Raw genomic sequence first — 25,205 nt, 5'->3', positions numbered from 1 at the left:
ACTTGTTCAGATATAACTCATCACTGATGTGAGCCACGGTTGTTATTCTGATTCTAACTTCCAAGTATAAAGGGAATCACACTTCTGTTAAACAAGTGGCATCAATCAATCAAGATATTAACACCACGAATCACCTTTGGAAGCTCCCAGACACTGTCCCCCTTGCTCGTGTAGAAGTACACCTTGCCATTTTCATCCATCAACCTCTTCCACTGCACACAAAGTAAACAACAGTCACGCGATTAAATCCAATGGTCCTGGGCCTCACCAGGGTTGAATCAGCCTCAAATGAGTACCTCGATCGGCGTCTAAAAACATCACCAATGGGGAGACAAAGGTGGCCGGGTGTGGTGCTGGCCGTGCCGGCCTTCATAGATGCTCGCTAACAGCACTTGCCCCAACAGTCTGTTAAAGCTATATGAGGGATCTTTGTCTTTTTGTGTGTTTGTGAGTCGTGCGAGATCGAACTCCAGTGTTACCACTCTACCGCAGAGCCCCTTTCCAGGAACCGGACAAGAATAATTTCACGAGAGTTTCCACCTAATTGCGGTAGAGCACATGCAACAGATATCCCTTTTTAATAGCGTCAAAGGCATAGCCACGCTCGCTCAACAGACACATTCGGGGGCCACGTCTTCCAACTCCATTCTAGCCCCACCACCCACTCCAGTCTCATCCACTGTGCAGATTGCCGCACAGCAGAACGTGGTCCTCTAGCGGTGGAGGGAACGCTTGCAAAGTTACAAATCTAGATGACCGGGCACAGCGAGCTGAAAATCCATACATAATGGGGTGGGACGATGGGCATAAACCAATAATGAATTGTGCCCTTTCTCTGTTCTTTCATTCCAGCTTCAAGAAGTGACATGAATCGATGACCAATCCACATGGTAAACTTGCTTCATTACAGTGCATCGGCATTTTTCCACTATGAAGAGGAATTTTCTCATCAAAATTCCTAGCCCATTTTGAAATAACCAATACAGCACAGTGTACCACATGGCTTTGTTGGGATTGTTAGCATGTATTAATACTGCAATACAACTATTTAATGAAAGGCACACCGTGTTGGCAGCAACGTCCGTGCAGATGTATTCCGTTTATTGCTGCATGCACTATAACTGTGCAGTTTCGTCTCCCAATTGATTCTCCGTGAAGGTTGTCCTCTTCTGCTGCCATTTTATTGTTTTCTTGTTTTAATGACTCCTTCCTTCCAGTGACTTGTTCTGCTAAATCCCAATGTATTTTCTGAAGTAAATGTGATGTTTTAGATGGACTAGTGGTCTCTGACGTAATTGTCTGCGTTAATGAGAAAATTCGAACATTTCCAAAATTTTTGTTTGCAGGTGTTTCAGCTGTTCTTCCGGATTTATCATTCGTTAAAACATTCTTCATCTCCATCGCATGGAATGTGCAGAAGAACGTTCAAATTGCCCTCTTTGCGACGGTTCAGTTTTCCTTAACCATTGCATTCTTCCGCGGTCTCTATTTTCTCAATACTCACGTCCAATATTCATGAAAAATTCATCATGGCTCAGAACTCTTTATTTTTTTCAAGAGGACACCATTTAGGATAATAATTAATTGTGCTACTAATTATTTATATTTTGGAGATAACCCACACATATCAAGGGCTTGCAATTAAAAATACATACAGGTAGGTCACAGAAACATACATCACCGTGAGATACTGCCCACCTCATATCTTCTCCACACGTTGGAGTATCACACACGTGACGATCTTTGCTATGCACAGACCTAATTACATTTCAAGTAAGTTTTTCACCACAATGCTTGGCGATGTCATCTGTTTGGCTTGAAGTCTTAGAGCACATTTGGCTGCCACCCACAGGACAATATAACGAGGGCTTCGGTGACACACAATACTCTACCACTGCTATGCGTCATATTGGGCATTGTTACCACAACATCAAAATAAGAACACTGGAACCTTTAGTAAACCAGGGCCACTTTACTTGAGCCGAAGTTTGCAAATAAATTATCTTAATAAGGCCCATCTCTCTGTATTTTCACAGTGCTTCTTGTATATGGCCAATATAAAACATTAATGGAATGGAAATTCTGTGTAAGAATACCAATGTTTTCATGACACCGGATCAAATGGCAAGGAGTCAGCTTTTGTTGATATTTTTGGTTCCACCCACAGGAAAATATCTTCTATAATTAGTTGCAAACAATCAGATGAAAAAAGTCCACCGCTACACGTATGCAGAGAATATTTTTAGTCTATGAGCCTTGATCTTTAACACCAATACCAATATTTTACAGCATAATTTGTTTAAGCAGACCGAGGCTGTACAATATTTTAGTTTCACAGTCCGATCAGCAGGCATGCTTGTTTTGTAAGGTTTTTTTTTACCGGTTGCAGGTGCTGTGTGATATATTTATGCACCATATGAATATAGGGGTGCCCATAACTGGTTCAGATATTTGTCACCACTCATGTTAGTCATAACTGGGTATCAAACTCAGGTTACCGGTTACCTAGTGCAGTGAACTAAAAAAATGATTGACAGCATATAAGTGTATCCTTATGTGGACATCCCATGCTCCTCCTGTACTCAAACGGCTTGCAAAGCAATGCTGGACTTGTGGTGTCCCCACGCTGCACAAAAACTTACATGCCAGGCAGTCCCAATTTAGTACACATACTGTACAAAACTACCGTAGCGTTGGATTGCGAGTTCCAGAATTGGCTGTGTATATTTTCAGGGGTGTTTTTGTTACCTTTCTTTTAGATTTCCTTTCATGTTTTTAATCACATAAATGGGCAATGTAAACAACATTAAAAGCTGTCGATTGGTGAATCGATATAAGAGAAGATGCTAATTGTTTTTGTTTTGAAACAAACAAAACCCCTGGGGTAATTGTCAGAAAAAACGCTCATAAATCCAATGGAGCCATACATTCGTGATGATCACTGTACGAGTTGCCATGAACCTGTATTGTTCGCAATGTCCATATGTAGAGCTTTGATGTAAATAATACGTCTTATTTTACATGTGTTTAACGTTATGAATGAACGATGATTAAGAGAGGACGCAACACAAACAATTTAATAACTCTTATATATTATACATACTCTTTGGTTCTTTCGGTAAAGTCACGTAGGTATAAAATAAAATAAATCACGACGTTTCGGGCACAACACAAGCGTCCGTCATCAGCTTCAAATCAACATTCTTAAATATTACATAAACATAGACCTGGGTTGTGTGCCCATGTGTGTGTTTATATAATAATAGGCAATGTGTACCAAACTCGTTATTAACAAGTTCAGTGGCATGTGACTTTAAGAAGCACCATCATCGGCACGCTCAAGTAAAGGCACTTGAAGCGGGGGACTTGCAGCACCCATTGCACACAGTCGTGACTCAGCCAGGGCACACAGCATGCGGCCGTGTGCATGCCAAGCACCAGCGACGACAAAGCCAGCTGATGTCAGCGTGAACCACGCAACTTCAAACCCGTGATTAGTGGCACTCTGTTCACGGGCAGATTAGAAGGGGGTTTCCCGAGGTGCAACAACAACAGCTGTTTATTTGTAGACCTCAAGGCTGCCACGTTGCCGCTGACGGAAGGTGATATGGTCAAAAATACAAAAAACATTTGTTTTTTGGATGTCATCTTTCTTGTAATGAGGCCAACTTCTTTGAAAATAAATTACGTAATCATTGTGTTTATGAGACGACTTCAACCATTTACACTTCAGTGTATTGACGCATCAGGGAAGTAAAGTAAACAATCATACCAGTTTCAGATCATGATCATTTGAATGGTTGTGCATAGTAAACGTGATTCTTTTACTTATTTCAGTGGGACTTGGACATAACTTCCAGTTTCAATGCGGACTGCACACAGTTGTGCCACCTTAATTTAGTCATTGTTGCCCGATTGATCTGTTTACCTTTGCTATAGGTGGCTAACAAGAAGTCGTGACCATAGTAACGTGCGCTGCTAACACATGCTTCACACGAATAACAAATACTGTTAAGCCACACAATGAGAACCATTTCAATCTAGAGAGAACCATTTCATTCAGATACATAATTTGGATGGACGGATTTACTCTCCCACCTGTCATCGAAACAGAATTGATAACAAATAATTGATGAATGTATCCAGAGAATTAAAATAAATAGAAATTGATTACATCGATGCATCGTTACATGTCTATATATACTTCTGTCAAATATCACACCACCAGATATTCGGCGGGATGCTGCAACACTCCGTCAACCGAACCATTCACAAGCTGACCAAACCTGCCAATATGTATTTCTTTCGTACGGCTGATGTAGATGCAGAGCAACAATTACAATTTCACATTTAGGTAGTGAAGCCAGATAACCACGTCAGGAGCAGCAGAGTGCATCGCTGTGATGTCTCCTTCGTATTTGTGGAACCTGCCAATCAACGATGATCTGAACAAATTCCTCATTCCACAACAAAAAAAAATGTCTGGGTAAAGCAAACTTCAGCATCAAAACAGCGTGGATCGATTCGTGGGCTTCAAGCAATGTGCTCAACAAACACCTGGCCAGTGAGTCCACCACGACCACACTGGCGGCTTCCACCTTCCATGGAAACAATCGACAGTAGTATTGCAGCCTGCGGTCGAGGAGGTTTTGTTCATATGGCTTGGATTACAATATAAATAGTTCCCAAATGTGCATGAGAGAAATAGGCCACACGCGTAAAATATATCCTAGAATTCCTGAGTTTTGGAAACCTTTCTTTATGCAAGCAAGCACAAACTGCTAATAATAAGTCTTCTCATGCCAACATTTCACCCTCCTTTAACACAAGTAATTATGATTATAACCGCCTCCATAACTTTGAATGTTTTGGACTGGTAGGAATGGAGAGTCACCTTGTCAGGGCTGGCCAGGTGGGTGAAGCTGATCTCTCCCTTCGCGTCCATCTCCTCTTGCCAGCCAGGTGGCAGGATGGCCTGGGGCGCCGCTGCGAGGCTCGACTGTGACGGGCTGTAGTCTGGCGGGGGCGTCGGAGGCTGCAGAACAGCAGAAAGAAATCAACACACATTAAGCAACGCAGGGCAGTACATTTCATCATCACCACCACCATCATCGAGTCATTATTAATTCACCGCCGGATGCATGCCTCCTCAGAAATCCATTTAGCGCCTGAACAAGAGCTTGTGTCGTTGCTCCATCTCTACGGTGGACATCCTCTCAGGTGCTCCTTTGGCTACCATTCTGAAGGTTAGCTTGGACCACCAGACATCATCTCTTCTTTTGACGCATCCGAACCTAGTGATCAAACTAATGTTATCCACATTATTGTCTGCCTTTTAATTTTAATGGGTCTGCATACAACCATTTTGCTGCTTAAAAATACACATTATGAAGAAATTATGAGTCACAAATTAAAGTTTCCCTATTGCAATGAAGATTGTGCCTATATGAATAAAAAAACACAGCATTTACATATTCACCAAATGACTCAAAGCCACAGATTGCAATTTAAAATCCAATTTTGCCACTGGTTATCAGATCTATTAATGTTAATGTTCTATTCAGCTCCTTCCCACAAAGATCTAAACCACAGTCGTATTTAATTCCAATTCCTCTCTTCTACATGCCACGTTAAACAGGTGTAATCTACTCCCATCTCAGGCTCCCTCTCCCTTACCCCCATACAGACACCAGGGTGCACAGACGTTTACTAATTTGTCTGGTATACTGGAGGTCATGGATTCGATCCTGACCCTGACGCCTATATATATATTTTGGGTTTGCATGTTCTCCCCGTGGTCGCGTGGATTTTTCTCTGGATCCTCTGGTTTTTCCATCCACATTCAGAAACACGCGTATAGAGTACTTGGCTGCTGCTATAAAGTTCCACGTGATAAGCCACTTCGTTGAGCTATCATTCTTGGCCAGGTCGCTTCTGAAAAAAAACTATAAAGCTCAGTGGGCCTTGCCTGGTAAAATAAAAAAAGTTTAGTTTAAACAGTGTATAGTTCACTCGTCATGCAATAAATCTCTTTGCTAATCAATTTGGATCTATTGTAATTACATGGTCCTATCAGTTTACGTCTTGTTCGATATACACTTCTAAACATGTGTGTACCATACTGCATATGCTTGGTTTTGAATCACATGAACCAAATCTTTCCTATTTTTTTACAGCCCTCTGTCAAGCCACTGCTGGATGAAGGCCTATGCATGCTTTTGTCAGTCACAGGGGGTTCGACCATATTTCACCACACTAGTCACTGCGGGTGGGTGTAGGGGGCTCAGTTCAGATATCACTCACCAATGATGTTAGCCATGACCAGGAATCAAACTTAAGTGGCCGGACTGCACCACCGCTGTACCCCACTCCTATATTTTTATGCACTCGTTATTGTGCTTGGTTTACATTTCGTTTGTGTTGCTATTACTGTTTATCTGCAAATAATTTCCAGCCTCAATTTGCATGCTTAATTCGACCAAATCAAGAGTGCGAGTGTCCTCGTTCAAACCAGTACGGGGCAGTGTTTATACGCATTTCTTGCCCATACAATTGGGGCCAGTTTCTCCATAAGCCAACTACTGCACATCGCATCAACTGTAAAGAGATAAAACCTGAGTTGACAACCCCACCTGTCAATCGTAAGACACGCACTCTACTAAAAGCATTACATGGCTCAATATAGTTTGACAAAGTACTTCCAGCATTGTCATTGCAGATTGTTATACATGTGAAAAAAAATTTCCGTCAAATGTCCTGTCAAAAACGAATAGGATATTCCTGAAATCATGATCAGATGTGTCAAGTGGGTAATATTGTTATCAGAGCAATGAGCCAGCACCACCAAGAGGCTAAGTTCAACTCTGGGTGCAGGTGCCCGTGATGAAAACGGGTTCTCAAGTGTAGTGAATAAATGGTCCGATTACCCTGACTTGAGCTGAAATTGCACCGAACCTCTGAACAAAACCCCATTCATTCACTAGACACAGCAGCAAAAAGGCATACTCCGCAAAATCAGTTTTATTCTGTAGGGAGCCCACTACCTTTAACGCAATCGTTTTCAGCCCGTAAATGTAACCGCTCTCACCCGTAAAGCTCTTAGGATTTCTCCAGAGAGTATACATCCTCCAACAAATCACCACGTCTGCTTCCCGCTATTTTCCCACACGTTAACAATGCCCCCCAACCGCCACGGAGGAGGAGGTGCCTCATCGGCGCATTTGAGTTTTCATAGATGCCCCAGATGGGCCGACAGACGCGGGCGCAATGCGCACTTTCACGTCATTTAAAAAACAAAAAAGCCGGAGGTGGGTGGGGGGGGGCATCAGGGAGGGATGGGGGGGGAGCAAGGAAAGCTGGGGAGAGGGAGGCCTAAAAAATGCACCCCTTCTCCTTGCGTTTCCTCTGCCTGAGTTCCTGCCATTGTTACCAGCCAAGGCTTTGGAGCAGACGCAGAGCGGCTGGTCGGCCAATTGAATTGATGTGCCACAATGGAACGTGCAGCACGCGGTCATGTGGACAAAAATAATGACCCTCAACCGTTGAGTTGAGAAGAAAAACCGAGGATTTCAGTGACAGTTCTAAACACTGTAATAATAATGATAACAATAAAACACGTTACGGTTTTCAATGTAAAAAAAATACCAATTGTGTTGATTTGAAGCTTTCCCGCCTGCAGGAATCCATACTATTTGGTTCTTTCGGTAAAGTCACGTAGGTATAAAATACAATAAATCACGACATTTCGGGCGCAACACAAGCGTCCGTCATCAGGTGGGAAAGTATGGTCTGCTGCTGAGGCAGACTGTTTTTAAAAGGTTTGAAATGGGTGTAGCCCAAGGGTCATAAAGAAGTGGCCGGGGCTAGTGATGTTAATGTGAAAAATTAGCATGTAACTGTAAGATAGGAGAGCGGCCTCGACGAGGACAACCTTCTGAGGACCCAACCAAAACCACCACTTTAACATACATAGCAGGGGGTTACCAAAGAGATTTCCAAAATCTTAAACAAACACAAGATCCAGGTTCGTTTCAACACATTACACAAAATCCGTATTTACTTAGCGCATAAGAGGGATGTGTTGTGGATTTTATGATTATTCTGAATATTTAGCGTAAAAATTAAATTTCGGATGATCCAAATTTTTTGTTAGCTTTGGATTGAACCCAAAAAACGATGCCACTTCCGTGCTCTTCCAGGCAAAAGTAATCAGCGTGATGTCTCCATTCTTAGTATGCATACGTATAGAAATTAGTGCACATTATAAATGATTTTAAACATTTAAAAAAGCATTGTCAAATTGTCCTTAGAAACCCGATGTTCTTTGAATCCAATGGTCATCCCTAGTGCCTATAAAATGAACACGTAATTATTTTATTAGGTAATACTATGTATTCAACAACAGTTGCCTAAAGAGCAGCACACAATGCAATTGATGTAAAATGTTAGCACGGCACTATCATGTCTATTGTTCCTTCGGAGCGCACACGTAGCGACCTCTGAGGGACATTGAGTGAGTCGACATTAGATTAGCATTGTAACTATGCAACCTTCTGATTGTGAATAGGGCACCCTTGCCATTGCAGATGATAAATGAGTAAAAGCATGTACGCACGTGACTTTGAATGGCACCACGTAAATGATTGCAACAGCTAAATGTCTCCGAGATTAATAGATACACATATCTCTGGGTCAAACTGTCAGAAGCCAACGTAGTACTGGGGGTTTTGAATGCCACCATGCCATTCATTGTCGAATTTCATTCATTACTGTATCATACAATTTGCACACACATGTATATTCGTGTTTGCTTTGGTAGAATCTAATCAATATGAATGCATGCGCATATATGACACAATAAATCCTCTGCGAAAGTGCATACCTCGAGTGATCCTCAATGCTCCTTAGGAGAAAACAACGTCCTAATTTTGGTATTAACAATAAATCTTTCATAATCGTCGGTAACCAAAACAGGAAACATTGGTGGTTGTTTAACATGCACATATATGAATGTTTCAATTGCAGTTCAAAAGTCAAAGTTTCTAACTGCTCAAACATGCAATGGGGTTGGTGGTGCCCATGTGTTGATGGCCCAAAGCCAAGAGTGAAAATAGCAGTTCCATTATGAAGGCCATTCTCCCTCTCTCTCTAACTCCCTTTGCACAGGAAGACAACCGCTGTTGACTTCCCACCAAGTGGGGGGCTTATTTGTTTTTCAGCACAGTGGAATATGTTAGGCTGCAGCCCAGCAAGTCAATGCATTGTTGCAATTCAAGGATGAGATTTGATTCGAGGATCAATATTTTCATCGCCTTTACCGTCTATATAAAATCTTGTTAAGATAAGAATGTGAGATCATTGTCATTCAGTTTAATAAGAAAAATCTTAATCCCTACAGAAACTTGTAATTATGTGCACGTATCACGAGCCTTAACATTGGTATTAATCAATTAACTGATGTATGCTGCAGCCATAGTTATTAGCGCCACATTATTCTCAAAACTAGCTTTGCATGTGCATTATACGCAATGCTGATCAACGTATATTTATGTATACTCGGCATCGTAACAGTATGCAGCACAAGTGATTAAAACACAATGATATAATTACATGTTAAGAGCACATCTTTGCCAACATGCTCATTATACTGTTCACTGCTGAAATGTGGCCAAAACAAAATGGAGTGCAGCAACACAAATGGCACATAATTAGTGCCTTGAGGAAATAAGCAGAGATGAAATCCAAACACAAAACATCTTCGAATGATCATCTTCAGGGTTTGTTTGGCAGTAACGCAATTTCACTGCTGTTTGAAGTCAACAGAAGTCTCATTTTTATTCTTGGTTCTTTCGGTAAAGTCACGTAGAAGGGAAACAATAAAATCATAAAAATATAAAACAATCAAATTATCACGACGTTTCGATTGCAACACAAGCAATCATCAGGTGTGAAAAGCACAGCTAGAAAATTTGTGGTTTTCACACCTGATGATGATTGCTTGTGTTGCAATCTAAACGTCGTGATAATTTTATTGTTTGATATTTGTATTATTTTATTGTTTCCCTTCTACGTGACTTTACTAAAAGAACCAAGAATATGAATCCCTGCAGTCACGAAAGCTTAAAATAAAAAAAATAGAAGTCTCATTGTTCAACGAATTAATGAATTATATCAAACGGTTACAATTAAATTTGTCAAAAGTTCAATTGCCACGCATTAAACAAGAATATTTTAACAGCAATCACATGCTTGTACAGTACTCGTAATTATAATCGGCATTTGCAGGGATGAATATTTTAAGCAGACTATAAAGCCAAGCTCAAATACTCCTGTGACCCCAGGTGGTCTCAAAAGTTCTCACTGTGAAGCCACGCACTCTTCTCTCAACACCACCGCTAAACACCTCCCTCCCCTCAGCAATAGAACGACATTTCATCTGCGTTCCGGCTTTTTTTCCATTAAAAAAAAACATTTTGTAAACGTTAAAATAATCAACTGTAAATTACTGTCACTTAGCGGGTAATTATCGGGTAATTCCACTACAAATGGTCTAATTCTACATCTTTATTTTTTGCAAAAAAACCCATCAAACTTGCAGATTTTATGAAAGTTCTGCCATCTGTATAAAATACCATGGCAATATTATTATTTATATGTAGATAATTTGGAGGGATGTGTGTGTGCATGCACACACTTTCTAACAGCATTTGCTGTGACAGTCTGCGAGGCTAAACAGTGAGATATCTGCGTGTACCATGTGGAATTATGTCCAAGTCACAGTCAGAGTTCTTAATACTCAAAAGAGCAATAGGCAAACACTTGTCTGCAATGGTCACCCTTATTCTGCATTTGCAGATATTCTGCATTTGCAGAATACGGCCACCAGTGTCTCTACAGCAATACAAATGCGCCATAGGCTGGACACGTATTAGTACGCTACAGCCAACAAATGCTATAAACGATGGGATATCCTCCTTCAGCTTTGTGTGCGTGGGTTTCCATATCTCACCCTGGCTCGTCGAGGGGGTTTCCAGCTCATCTCGCCGGAGAGCAAGTTCCGGTAGAAGAAGCGATTGGAGCTCTCGTCCAGATGAGTCTCCCATGAATCCTCGGAGGTGACGATGGGTTCCCCCGTTGGCGTGGGTGGGAAATCGGTGCCCTGGACCTGCTTCAGCTCCTCCAGGTTGGTGTAGACGGGCGAGGAGGAGCGTGCTGTCATGGCCAGCGGGGAAATGGGAAGCGGGGATGGGGACTGCAGGTACAGGAGGGAAGTACATGGCACAGAGTTAGAGCAACATGGCCTACTGGAAGAGGAGACTCATTGTGAATCACGATGTAAAGTGTGTAATGTGTGTGCTATGGGTGCTGTGATATACATTGGTGTGATTAGGTACTTCATAAAATGACAATGGTAAGGATTATTTAAATGAATGTTTCACCGTGAATTGTGTTTAATATATTTTATTTCAGGTGAGTGTCCAATTATATAGAATTACTCTTATTTCATGTGATAACAGAATGCCAGGTATAAGGCACAAATAACACTCACGTCACTCACGTACTAGATATTCAAAAGTCTCTCTTGGCCCGAGAATAACTCAAATCATCCTGAATTTACCCAGATCTTTCTCACATCTCATAAACTAAGCTGTGTTTAGTCTACTTCGTACTTGGATGAGGGATTGGCTTGAAATCCTAGCTGTTGTAGAGGCTTGAGCTGTGTGTTTCCAGTACAGCAAATAAATGTTCAACCTATCTGTACAGAGCTGTGAGTGTTATGCCTTCATATGCGTAGTAGATTTTAGTTTCCGCCTAGATGCCTAACAGTCATTTAGAGCATTGGCCATACTTGCTGAAACATTTATTTTGAGAGTTAGTGAGGCTTTCTCGAGTAAGTAATTGCATTAATATTAGAGGAACAATGGTGCAATGGTTAGCACATTGCGCGATGAACTCAGAGACCTACGTTCAATTCCAAGCCACGGCTAACATCAGCAACGAATGATGTTTGAAACGGCCCTGGGCCCCCTGTTCACCAACCCACACTGACCAACCTAGTGAAGTAAGGTAAAACAACTCTGATGATTAACAGCTTGTGGAGGCCCTTATCCAGCAATGGATTGACAAAGAGCTGTAAATCATTATTATTAGAAAGAGATCATGGCTCTGACCCAGCACTCAATACATCAATAAAGAACATTTAATTTAATTATGCTGTTCAGCCTTCAGTGGCTCCTTTTGTGCAAATAGTTCACTTTGGTCATTCTCCCAGCATTACTGGGCAGCTGCACGAGTTGAGTCATCCACCACGTGCAAAGTGTTGGATGTCAAGTAGGGGTGTAGCGATTCACTCCCTCATAGCCGTGATTCAAATCATGAACCAATTATTTTTTAAAATATATATTGTGATGACTGTGAAGGACTCAAGTAACTGGAGGGATCATGACATGACCCCTGTAGCCATTAGAGGTATGCATCATTGGCTAAATAATGTATATTAAAACAGATGAATGGACATTATCGTTACAAACCTCAAGATAAGTGCAATAAACATTACGCTATCCAATCAGGCTGTGAATTTCTGTTTTGCTGTGCAATGTGAAGCACATCTCTTGCACTTCACCATTTGTTAATATAGACTGCATCCCCGCTTTTCAACCATTATTTGATTTATTTAAGCATTATTATTGTTATATTTCACAACAAATGTTGTCTTATGGCTCAATATTAATTGGTTTAGGTGAGCAGATTGTGCTTTCCGCAATGGAGGTAGCAATCCAACCTCTGTCTTTATCCCCTCATTTGCTTTCAGCTTTTTATTTAGTACATCAACCACCCCTCTTGACTCTGGCTTCAACAATCACCTGTGGTCTTATGTGAAAGGTGCACATTTTTTAAAGCAGAATGCTTCCCAGGCAGGTAGTGATATTTAATTGCGCAAATTGTTTTAAATACATGACCATCAACCAGTGTATATGGCCTGCCACTATACGTGCAAGAAAAAAAAAACATATGGAGCAAAAAAAACACTCAAAAGCACGCAACAATGAATGGGGAGATGGATGCTCGGAATTACATTGAGAGATAGAAAGAGGAACACGTGGATTAAGAAACAAATATCAGACATCACATTGACTGCTGAGTAAAGCGGAATTGGGCAGGAAACATCGCTAGAAGCACTGATGGCCAATGGATGAGACTTGTATAAGAATGGCAGCCAACGGAAAAAAAAAATCCTGACGGAATGCACCTCAAGAGGATGACCACTGCAGAGATGGCATGATGAGTTCAGTTCCTATACAGGGGCGACGTGGTTTCTAGCATCGCAGGATAATGTGATTTGGCAAATGTGTAGGGAGGCCTTCATCCATGGCTGATGGTGATGACAAAAAAAATATCGATTGCCCAGACACTTTTTATTTACTGCACACAGCCACTGTATACTGTGTTTCAATCCACACTTTCTGCATTTATTGTATACAACATACTCTGCACATTCTAAATCAGACATGAGCAACGTTAGACCCCTAAGAGAGGATTCAAATTTTCCATGTTATTACTGGCAAGCATTGATATATATATGCGGACTATAAACATCTTTTGATAGAAAAATAATCCAAACAAATAGCATATTACTTCTGTCTGTATAGTTTTTAAAGCAGTGTTGAATTGTCATGGTTTGTGTGATCAAAAGACAACAGGTAACGTAAAACACCCCATTTGTCACCAGAATAAAACAATATTTTCACATTCTTGCCATTAAAAAAAAAACATTTTAATACGTACATAAAATCCGCTTATATTCTTAATGCGAAACGCATAAATACAAATTTGACATTTGGCCTTACTTTTAAAACATTGCATAGAAAGGAGGTTTGTGTATCCCTCACTATCACTGTGATCGTCAACTGCTGATTATATTCATGTGGTCTATACATTAAAAGGATTATCCAAAATGCCCTTGTCAGTTTCATCTTCACCCAAATTAATGAGACCTCATTACCACCAAAAATGTTTCTTCCCACTGGCTTCCAATACAATCGCGGTTCAATTTCAAAATCGCAATCTTCTTTAAGATCACCTATGGACTTCTGGCCCACCTACATTCTTCTCTCTCATCTCACATTACCCCTTGATTGACGGACCCTCTGCTGAAAGTCTACCTTTGCTCAGCGCGAGGTCAATCATTCTCCTCTGCTGCCCTCGCGCACCCGGCACGTTCCTTCCATCTGCCATCCATGCCATTAACTCTCTGCCCCTTTCCGTTCAAGCTCAAGACCTTCTGTTTTTTTCTTCTGTTTATGGGGGTGCCACGGTGGCGAAATGTTAACTACCTCGAATGGTATACAAGAAGTCATGGGTTCAATCCTGAAGCCTGTATATTTGGAGTTTTCATAAAACATGGTACCGTTTAAAAAAATAAAAAATACCAATTGTGTTACCTGCGATGCACTAATGAACTGCATAATATAATGCAAAAAGTTAACATTATTGTATGTATAAATGATATCCAGAATACACACTATAGAAAAAACTCGGTTTGGCATAAATGACACGACTGCATTCATTAACATGGCTGCATTCCTGGATGTCCCTTGTTCATTAAAAATAAATTGTAAATTAATGCTAAACTGACGTAAGGAGCTAATGTATACTACACCCTCGCACCAACTGTACAGACTGTCCACAAAGTCCAAATACACTTTACATTGGATAACACTCCTCTGATTGGGCCGTCATGGTGGCGAGATGTTAACTATGTCGCTAGGTATACAGGAGGTCGTGTGTTCGATCCCGATCCCGACCCCGACGCCTGTATATTTAGAGTTTGCGAATCTCTCTCCCCATGGTTGCGTGGATTTTCTCCGCGTCGTCCGGTTTTTCCCTCGATATTTAGAAGCATCTGTTTAAAGTATTCGGCTGCGAGACATTTCCACGTGATAAGCCACTTCGCTGAGCTATCATTTGTGGCCAGGCCACTTCTGAAAAAAGGCTAACATAGCCCAGTGGGCCTGACCTGGTAAAAAAAAATGTTTGCTAGTTTAGTAGGTTTAATAAAATAAATATTCCCACGGTTCATGCAATTGGAGCAATTAGAGTTCCTGTTCCTTGTGAAGGTCACAATGTGAACAGATTCTGTTACCATAACACAGCACTGGAATCTTCAAAACAAGCAAAGGCAGGAGGATACTCAGGATGGGGAGACACCTGCCTTATAATGCAGCCACATTTCTCAAATTCCACTCCAAAACAGCCTTATTTTACATAGTTCATCAAGGATTGAGTATTATCACTGCGGTGTTTGTCAATTATTTTGTTTATCCATTTAAAAGCTTAGATACATACTTATGGTGCAACCTATACACCATCATCAATTAATTTAGATATGGCAGTGTTTTCAGACAGTAACATTTCCTTTAAGAATTGTTATTGCTCTCATTGATAAACTTTTTTTTAATCAGGTATGATAACATCTTTAAATCCTGTAACGTACATTAAAACATCAATACGAGTATTGTAAAGCAGCCTTAATTGAATATCTACGGCACTACTTCAACACACACGGTCCCATACAGGAAGCATAGCTGTGTAAAAAGTAGTTACGCATTTAAACCTTAGCTCGTGGCATGACTGCCAGATACAAACAAAATCCACGTACAAGACTTAAGACAGCAGCCTACATCATACTCATCATTGTTACATCGATTTCCATGAACAAACATCTTGTCACCACCAAAGTTCCCGGGTCTCTTAAACCGATACGAATAATTTAAAAGCGATATTTCTCCTGAAAGAGAATAATAACTTTTACATAAAGAAACTGCTCACAGCCAAAAGTAGTTGTGCAGTGTCGCCCGGGCGTTCTGGCAGGAACAAGTTACGGAACCGACAGGTGAGCCAGCATTTAGCGTCGGCAGTAATGCACGTCACAGCAATTCATGTCACGTCGTCAGGAAAGACTCCTCCCCCTCAGATTTTACCAAGAAGGGCATATAATGTTACGAGCGTAATCTTAACCATCTGCGCTCTATTATTGTTGTCTGTATTATCATCATTATTCAGGTGGTTGCATCGGCTAATTGTGAGCACTCTCTACAATGAGTAGAATGCACACAGAGTGGATGGTTCAAGTCCCGGATTATGCAGGAGTTTGTGGGTCCAATCCCAACACTGACACCTGCATATTTAGAGTTTGCATTATCTCCCCGTGGCCACGTGGATTTTTCTCCGCGTACTCCGGTTTTTCACTACACATTTAGAAGCATGTGCTTTGAGTATTTTGCTGCAATAAATTTCCACATTCTAAGCCTTTTTCTAACCAGGTCGCCTCTGAAAAAGTGGCTATATAGCTCAGTGGGCCTTGTCTCATAAAATAAAAATAGATTATAGCTTATACTGGAAAATATTGCAGTAGATTGTCTGAAAAGTGCATGTTAAGGATATTTTGGCATTATTTATTTCACAATTATTTGACGGTGTCACTGCTGACAGTAAAACATCATGGTTCGAATACGAATGAACCTGCAGATACATTATTCAATAAATAACTGATTCTACAATAGATACGCGCAGTTTTCCAGACCTCCCTTGTAAATGGGACAATATAGTTGCCTCTCAAGAGGGTTATACATTTTAACAAATTTAAGTATATTCAAATGTGGCTGATACTCCTGATAGATTGACTATGACAATTCCTTTTTAAAATGCCTCGTGAAAAGAAGATCTGGATGCCCACATGCAAGTTAAAGTTGTGTTCATGCAGAGATTACGATTCAATGGAATTTTAACGAATATCAGCATACAAAGTAGTACATATATGCAAACTAAATGCACAGCATTATACGGCAGTCTGAGGTGGTCAATAAATGGCACAAAAGATGATTACTTAATTTTTTTTTTACAAAAAATTCGAGTTTGAGTTTATTTGATTTGTTACACAAATGATTCAGCTTAGTCAGTTGGCCGGCTAATAAACAAGCAAGGGACCTTCAACAACAACACATTGACTAACAAATGCTTGGGCTGTCAGGTGCGGCTCCAAATTAGGTTGGAGTAACATTTTTGGCTACAGTACATATTTTACAACAGAATTAAAATGACGTGATAAAATCTCGTAACTAATGTGTGTGGTACACGCATTTCAATATGTGGCACAGCAACACTTATTCAACCATTACTGTCACTTGGGTGAATCGTTTTGCTTTAGTTTGACACATTTATTTTTTATCACGAGAAGAAGAGAAGCAAAACTCTTCTGCAAGCTAATTCATTCATGCTCATTAACCTTTATGTCCAGCGCATAACTGCTCCATATTTACAGAACCTTATGTTGTTGAATGTTATACTGTTTATAGTCACGTGATTTTTTTAATATATTTCGCTAATCTATTTAAAACGGGCACCTGAACGATCGCACTTGATGACCTTACCCTGTGTGTCAATCTGTTGTAAGACATTTTCAAGCATTCCACATTTTTCGCAACTCCGATTAGCATGGTTCACTATGTATGGTGCGAAAGAAGTTCAACATACATACTTTTAAGTGTATGCTTAAGTTATGCACGTTCAATACTGATAATGCAATGATACAAAATACACAGAAATTACTTGACTTTGACACAGGAAAAATACCTTTAAGGTTTTATTTTTAAATAACATGGGAGCTGAACATGAATGTAGGGGAAATACACTGATCTGGGAGACACTCAAAGTAATTCCTTATTTATCAAAGCATGTATGCCTCTTAGCCAAATAAGTGTGGGTATTTGTACATATTAGGATTGACATTTACAACACCTCTGGGTGACTCCTCTTATCCATTCTTGAGCAGACACTCAGATGAATGATGCATTTCCAGGAGGTCACATCTGACTCAATTTGGTGAGGTCGAATCCACGGATACGTTTTCCATAACTGGCAGGTTACTCTTCCCCATGATTTTGCATGGTAAATTGGAATTAAAAGACACGTCAGTCGTGAAAAGTTTAGCAGATTAATTCCAGGGATGTTCATAATAGGAAGAGCGGTTAACAGGAAGGCAAATAGGAGACGTTTCATTGCATTCTGATTAGCCAAACGAAAATGGGCCACATTGATTGAGTCTCCAATCGGAGTGGCCCATGGATAGTCATGTTGGTTATCCATCGCAGGACTTGTGGGACTATTTGAGTTGCAATTAATGCCACAAAAATGGAAACACCACGTCTATCCATTGGATATAACACCATTCATCAGCCGCAACCCACATGCACACCGGTACATTCAATTTTGCTCTACACTGCAGCAAAAAAAAAAGCCCAGACAAACGTGACGTTCGTTTGCTGGCTTGATAGTACTTGTGACAGCACATCAGTCAATATACGTTTTTAGCCTCTGCATCTTAACACCTCGTAAAAAGTCAACATTCACAATTCTGTCCATCCCTTTCTGACAAACACAAGTAAATACTCTAGGTTAAATCCCAAGCTGAAGCATTAAGATCTAAGAATTAAAATGTTCGATATTATTGCCAATAAATGTATGAATAACTATACTATAATAAAGTTAGCCAATTCTCCATGGAACCTTTCCATGTACAATGTCTTAAATGCTTAATATGGAATTGTACTTACAAGTACTTACAAGTATTCCATATTTTAAATTAAACCTCCTTATCACCATAACATGTATTGCCAAAATAATTGTAAAAATAACTACATCATTGACCACAACATGCACTGTGTGCTAGGCTAAACATTCATACGTCTTGCTGGTTTGTTTAACTTAATAAGATAATTGATGCTGATATAACGAATATTTTTAATACCGACTAATATTAGCATTCTAGGACGCAACCACATTTCATATTCAGTCAGTAAATTAGTCTATTCATATTTCATTAAATGCCAATTTTTAAATGCAAAGTGTGCACAGATGCATTCAAAAAGGTGTGGAGATGTGCACGCCGGGAATTAACACTGATCGCCAGAAAGAGGAACACGTTGATACAGATAACAAATGAAGTAAGTACACTTGGGAAGATGACATATCACTGGAAAGGATGATGGCCGATGGACGGGACAGGTGACGAAAAGGCAGGCAAAGAAGAGAGCAGGCCAGAGAAGATGGCAACACAGAGGTGGATCAATGAGACCAGTTCATATACGTAAGCGAGATGAATCCTGGCCTCAGTTTACAAGATTGTGAGGGATTTGCGACGATGTAGGATGCCTTCATCCAGCTGCTTACAACGATGATACACAAATGAAGCCTTTAAACGCAAGCATGTTGGTCGGCAAGTACTGGTGTATACAAGTTCGGGTGATGCCAAAATAGGCTTCAACGTTACCGGCTGTAAACCTGTACGCCTGCATTCTAAGCATACTTGTTTTGGGAAGGTGATTTTACAAGATACTTCCTTTGTACGCCACAAAATGAGCTTCAAAAATATTGTGCGTAAATAATACGCTTGATATTAATCTGCCATGATCATGTTCTCGGTGTCTTTCTGTGAGTGCAACGTAACTGTTAATGGCTATGAGAGTACAATATAGGCAGTCACGTCATCGAAAGACCTTTGCCAATCCACTGTAAGATGAAGACCTCCCTGCACCGTTTTGTTCATGGTAGTTGTTTCGGTTACTGGAGGTTTCCAGAGCCGGTTCACATATCACTCATCACTTACGTTAGCCATGGCCAAGAATCAAACTTAGGTAGACGGGTCCACAACACGATGTGCTAACTACTGCACGACGTCAGTGCTGACCAGATACAGGCCTACACTGCAGTGTAGGTGTTTGATGGCACAAATACGCGACTTTATATAGTACTAGCGGAAAGTACCCGGAAATAGTACAAATGAATTACCGCATTGAGAATGCAATAACCTGTTTTGAGTGTGTTAATCATCTGCCCCGTGAAAAGATCACAGGTCAACCTGCAAATCTAAGCCACAGTCGCCCACCAAGCCAACCAAACGAGAAAAGGATTCACATTTTTTTGTGTTTGCAAAATACAGCAACCTCTGAAAAAATTCCTATTAATAATTTGATGGATTTGTTCACCCTTAGCTACACACAAATTCCACCGGGTTCATGAATTTCCAGAGGTATTTACAATCATCAAATAACAACATTCCCCAAGCAAGAAGATGAACTATGAAAACGAACTTTAATTTTCCCTCGCCATCACCAGCAATATACCACAAACTTGGGAGGACAGTCTTCATATGAAACTGCCGTAGGAGTGGCCAGCTATTCGTCAGCAGCCTTTCAGGAACCTTATGACAGGGTTAATAAACTGAAATCTTCAATACATCAGTAGAATGCTTGAGGACTTAAAGTTTGCCAAGGCAATTGGCAATGAAAGTATGTCCATGCGCATTATCATCAACTAGGTCGTCACTGGAACACGAACGGACGTGTATTGGCACAGCAGAGAACACAGCAAGGTTCATGACCTCCCACAGCGCTGGTGATTTGCAACAGAGTCCTCGTAGCAAGGGTCAGGCTTCTTTTAACGGCCCCCCTTTGTTATGATACAGCTGTGGGTCGACCTTTCCGTTCCACTAACACAATCCCACTTTGTCAGCGATCGTCTGTAAAGGCCGCCACTTTTATAGCATTCCACCGGGGCCACAACAAGATGCGCTATATTGAACTCTGCCAGAGCATTTTCATTCGCAGCCTAAAGCAATCTGTGTAAAAATACCATGGGACTCAAGGGGTAACAACTACTCGTCCGTGACATCAGAAAGCTACTTTATATGTAATAAAGGACTGTAATTTAAAGGGGTGGAGCAGAGGTGTAGTGATTAGCATATTGTGCTAAAAAAACACACAGCAACCAAAGTTATATTCCTGGGCACAGCTTAGATCAGTCACTTATGACATCTGAGATTGATCCTGGACCACTTTTCTTCCAATCCACACTGACTAACCTGGTGAAGTATGGTCAAACAACTGCCATTAACAAAACACCATGAAGAGGCTTTGATACAGCAATGGGTGGATAAAGGGCTGTACATTCATGTGTTATCAATTAAAATTACTGTCGTAGTACTATCCAATTGACAATATCCTGTATATAATCCCTTGGTGTTCACATGGAATAGTATTGCTGAGAAACTGCATGTGAACATCATCATCATTATCCATGCACAGATCGCCCGTAGGTGTTTACTGCACAAATGACAATCAACATGGCTATCTTCAGACAGAAGTTCTAGCAGGTTTTATCACGGAGGACAAAACCAATCTTGACTATGGTTAAAGGTCACCAAACACAGGAGTAGCTTATGGCGCTATAAACTTCAACATGTACTGTGTCGACATTACACTGTAACTTCCTTTAAATATATCACAAAAGCAAACATCATTACTAGATTATTATCTTTTATATATTTTTTTATTTCATTCCCAATTTGTATTTTTTTTAAATCAGCGAATCGCTTGTTTCTAGGTCCAGGATCCATGGGTTTGACCCCAACACCAAAATCTCTTAATAATGTCACGTGGATATTGTCGTGGAAGAAAAAAACTAATTTCGGAAGGTTTAGTACTATATAACAATACACATTGCCAAACAAATGGAGCCAGTGTGTTGCAGCAGTTTCAATCACAATTGCTTCATAACTAACTGCAAATTATATGTTGCTTTGTTAAACATGTTCTGAGTGAAAATTACCTGTTTATGATCCCAAATAGAATGCAAACTGCTACAAAACAATGTTTTGTGGATGAATAATACTATCACAACTACCATTATACACATTCCAGGTTCATGTACACGAGTATTGAATACATTAGCTGTGAGATATATCACTCATGCCCTGAGCTTGCACCTCCAATAACCTTTAATCAAGTTCTAGATAACATGATTAAGTGTTTGTAAAAAAAAATGTTTTTCGTTGGTTTTAAAGTTATCATGAGCATCAGTCTTAGCAGTCACTAACCGTTCACTGACTAGAAGAAACAGGAAGACCCGTATGGTATGTTAGGTGATACAATATAGTGGACGTTCTATTATCGACCAGAAATAATAACAATTCAATTGATGAAGATCGCTTGTGTTGTAATCGAAACATCGTGGGTTTCTTGCTTTTATTATTTTCTATTTATTTTTTATTTTCATTTAATTTTACCATTTTTTTTATTGTGGGTGTTGTTGCTTTTATTAGTTTCAATTTTTTTTTTTAATTATTAAAAAAAAATTCTTATCCATGTGACTTTACCGAAAGAACCAAGAATATAAATCATGACTAGATGAATTACTGCAGCATGAACATTGAGACATTTCTCAGTTTAACACGTCAGCTTTTGCTAGCAATATCATCCGAGAGAGGTTTTTTAGGTTAGAAAGCATAAATATAAATGTGTCGTTAATCCCTTTATCCCTCTATTTAAGAACGAAACTGGAGGATTTCTCCACAAATCCGGCTGTCGTCTTGAGGCTAGTTGTAATTATGCACGAAACGTCGTATTCGAATTGTAAATGTTGTGTGGGTTTACTCTCCAACATTACGGTGTGCTGTACTAGTAAGGAATTGGCATGTTTTGTTTACGTGACAAACCTTACTAATTGGCTGTGTTGGGTGGTGGCGGGTTTAACGACACATTTATATTTACACGATCTAACCCAAAAAAAATATTTTAGAATTTTCTCAGTTTTTTTTATTGCAGTGCTTTATTTATCATGTGTTACAATAAAAATGTAAGAATGAAATAAGTACAAGTTGAAAAGAAATACATACATTTTAGTAAGTTTTAAATAAATGTAACTCTTTGATAACCACTGTACAGGAAATTTCTGCCACAGGTAAACTGCTAGCTACTTATGCGCAGATGTCAATATAAAATTACAAGGGAAATGCTTCTTTCATGCTAATTATATACAATTTATCGCAAGTGAATTATGTTGCAAATAGAAATTCCCTGGTCGTATATTTTGTGAAACTATGTTTTAATGCAGCACTTTCTACATATAAAATATTATAGTAAAACCTCTCAAAGACACTAACTTGGGGGGGGTGGGAGCCATTCTGGTTATGGGGGATGTCTGACAACCTTCATTTTCCAAAATAATTAAATAACACTCCGTCACGATATCAGAAATCCAATCATTTGGAATGCAATAATCCAATACAGTGATTTACAGATTATTTGCCGTTCGTGACTTCTCCCATAATCCTTGGCACACCGCAGCGAATTGGAAACGCTTCTACGGACCACAAAGAGTGACCACGAGAAGTGCCCAGGGCGAACGCAGAGATGCAGGAGCAGGGAAACCCAGAACTACAACTTTTATTGTTTTCTTTTATTCAGAAATGTTTATACTTTGGTTTTTGATCAGAGCTAGTCTATACGGATATAATTTTAGATATTAACTCTTGGTACATTTAAAAAAAATTTAAAACGTATTAACATGCACATAAATACGTACTATTTAATGATGAGAAATAAATCGAGCATACTCGGTAGCGTTTATTCCGGGTAACTTACTCTGACCATGAAGCAGAGGTGGAAGGCTGAAGAAATGTTTTTCTACCTACGTGACTTTACCGAAAAAACCAAAGATTATGGATCCCTGCAGTCACGAAAACTTCAAATCTAGATTGAACCGCCTCTACGGGGAGGGTTTCCACACATCTGTTAGAGCTTTTCAGCAATTGTTTCTTGCTGTGGTTGTCCCAGCTGATGGCAGACGCTTGTGTTGTGTCCGAAACGTCGTGATTTTATTTAATGTATTTTCTACCTACGTGACTTTACCGAAAGAACCAAAGAGTATTGATCCCTGCAGTCACGAAAACTTCAAATCTAGATTGATTAGGCTGAAGAGATTTTCTGATGGGCACATTTTTTGTTAATTTGTCAAATAAATGTATAATACTGTAAACTAGCAACTCTTTACCCATGGCACATGGGGAGTAGAGTCAAGGGTGTAATGGATGGAAAGAACCAAATCGAACGGGAATGTGTAGAAGATGAAGAACGGGGAAATGAGGGGAAGAGGATGGAAACGGAACCAAAGGGTCAAGAAAGATGTTAGTAGGAAGGAAGAGGCGACATCAGGGCCGCAACACTTCACAGAGCAGCATCTGTTTTTACAGGGGCAGCGGGGAGAGTGGGGGGTGACCACACATAATTCACAAGAATTACGGGAAGCTTGAGCTTATTTAGATACAAACATGTAAAAAAATGACAGAGCACCTAGCAGAATATGTGGGGCCCAAGCGAATGGTTGCAGCTAATTACATATAACAGAGAAGTATATCATGTGCATATCGCTCTATAATTGCTAATGCACATAAGCACACTACATCTCTTACCATCTGCAGCCTAATTAGCTGCAGATGTTAGCCTTCTGGCTAACCACAAATTGTGGCTTTACTCAAATCCGGCTTTGAGATGTTTTGCTGTAAATGAAAATACTGCATGTTGTTAAAAGTTGTGTTCAAATTCAGGTACAACAATGAGTAAAAACCACATTTCCTAAATATTTATTTTAAACTGTGACGATGACCAATGCTGTATACAATATCGTATTCTACACGTTGTTTTTAGAAAATATCATATGCATTTACATGTTAAACAATGTGTCTGATATGTGCAACTGTGGATACATACAATATATATAACAAATACAGTTCAAAACAAGAATTAAGAAAAAAGGTCAATAAACTAATCTTTCAAGAGTATGGAATGTCCAAATATAGCTAACCATTAAAAGTGACATTTTCTAAAGCTGGTAACTGCAATGCTGGAATTTTTGTGACAAGGGAAGTGCGCTCCCAAGGACATGAGCTGCCCTTCCCAAGACACGCAACACAGAGATGGGTCCTTGTAATAGCCATGCGGTATGTATTCCTAAGACAATCAACGATTCCATCAACGATACAAATCACAGAGCAACTCTACCGCCCCTGTCTTCCACACACTCCTTTGCACCTTGCAGTCAATTCAGATTTGCTTGCTCTGGTTTTATCAACGCAGCCAGTGGGACTTTTATGTGTTGGGAAATCGATTGCATTGCCACACACTGCACTGATGTGCCTGGCTCTGCGACGATTATTGAACGTGCTTAACTCAAAGATCACACTAAGATGTGATAGTGTCACAAACCATTCTGATTTTCCATTGCAATAACGGTTGCTGCAGGAAATGGAAGGTCAACATTCTTTCATAACATTCACGTCAAAACTTTCATTCAAACTTCAATTGCAGAAGATA

At 40.0% G+C, this 25,205-nt stretch overlaps 1 protein-coding gene across 5 annotated transcripts in view; it reads right to left on the bottom strand.

Moving 5' to 3' along the window:
• The window catches only part of LOC144729184 (rho GTPase-activating protein 15-like), an 81,346-nt gene that overhangs the window by 28,404 nt on the left and 27,737 nt on the right, over positions 1-25,205 (bottom strand). For 4 of the 5 annotated variants that reach the window (XM_078609223.1, XM_078609231.1, XM_078609250.1 and 1 more), the window contains 3 exons: positions 11,009-11,251; positions 4,895-5,035; positions 135-212 (listed from right to left, as the gene is read on the bottom strand). In XM_078609223.1, coding sequence (XP_078465349.1) covers positions 135-212; positions 4,895-5,035; positions 11,009-11,251 — 462 coding nt within the window. Of the gene's footprint in view, positions 1-134; positions 213-4,894; positions 5,036-11,008; positions 11,252-15,828; positions 15,921-25,205 lie in introns of those variants that run through there. The other variant, XM_078609258.1, reaches the window with a different exon arrangement.

This window comes from Lampetra planeri, chromosome 2, assembly GCF_965212315.1.
Source record: "Lampetra planeri chromosome 2, kcLamPlan1.2.h2, whole genome shotgun sequence".
NCBI lineage: Eukaryota > Metazoa > Chordata > Hyperoartia > Petromyzontiformes > Petromyzontidae > Lampetra > Lampetra planeri.
Note: the sequence above shows the minus strand (reverse complement) of the source record. Positions and strands in the feature narration are given on the sequence as shown.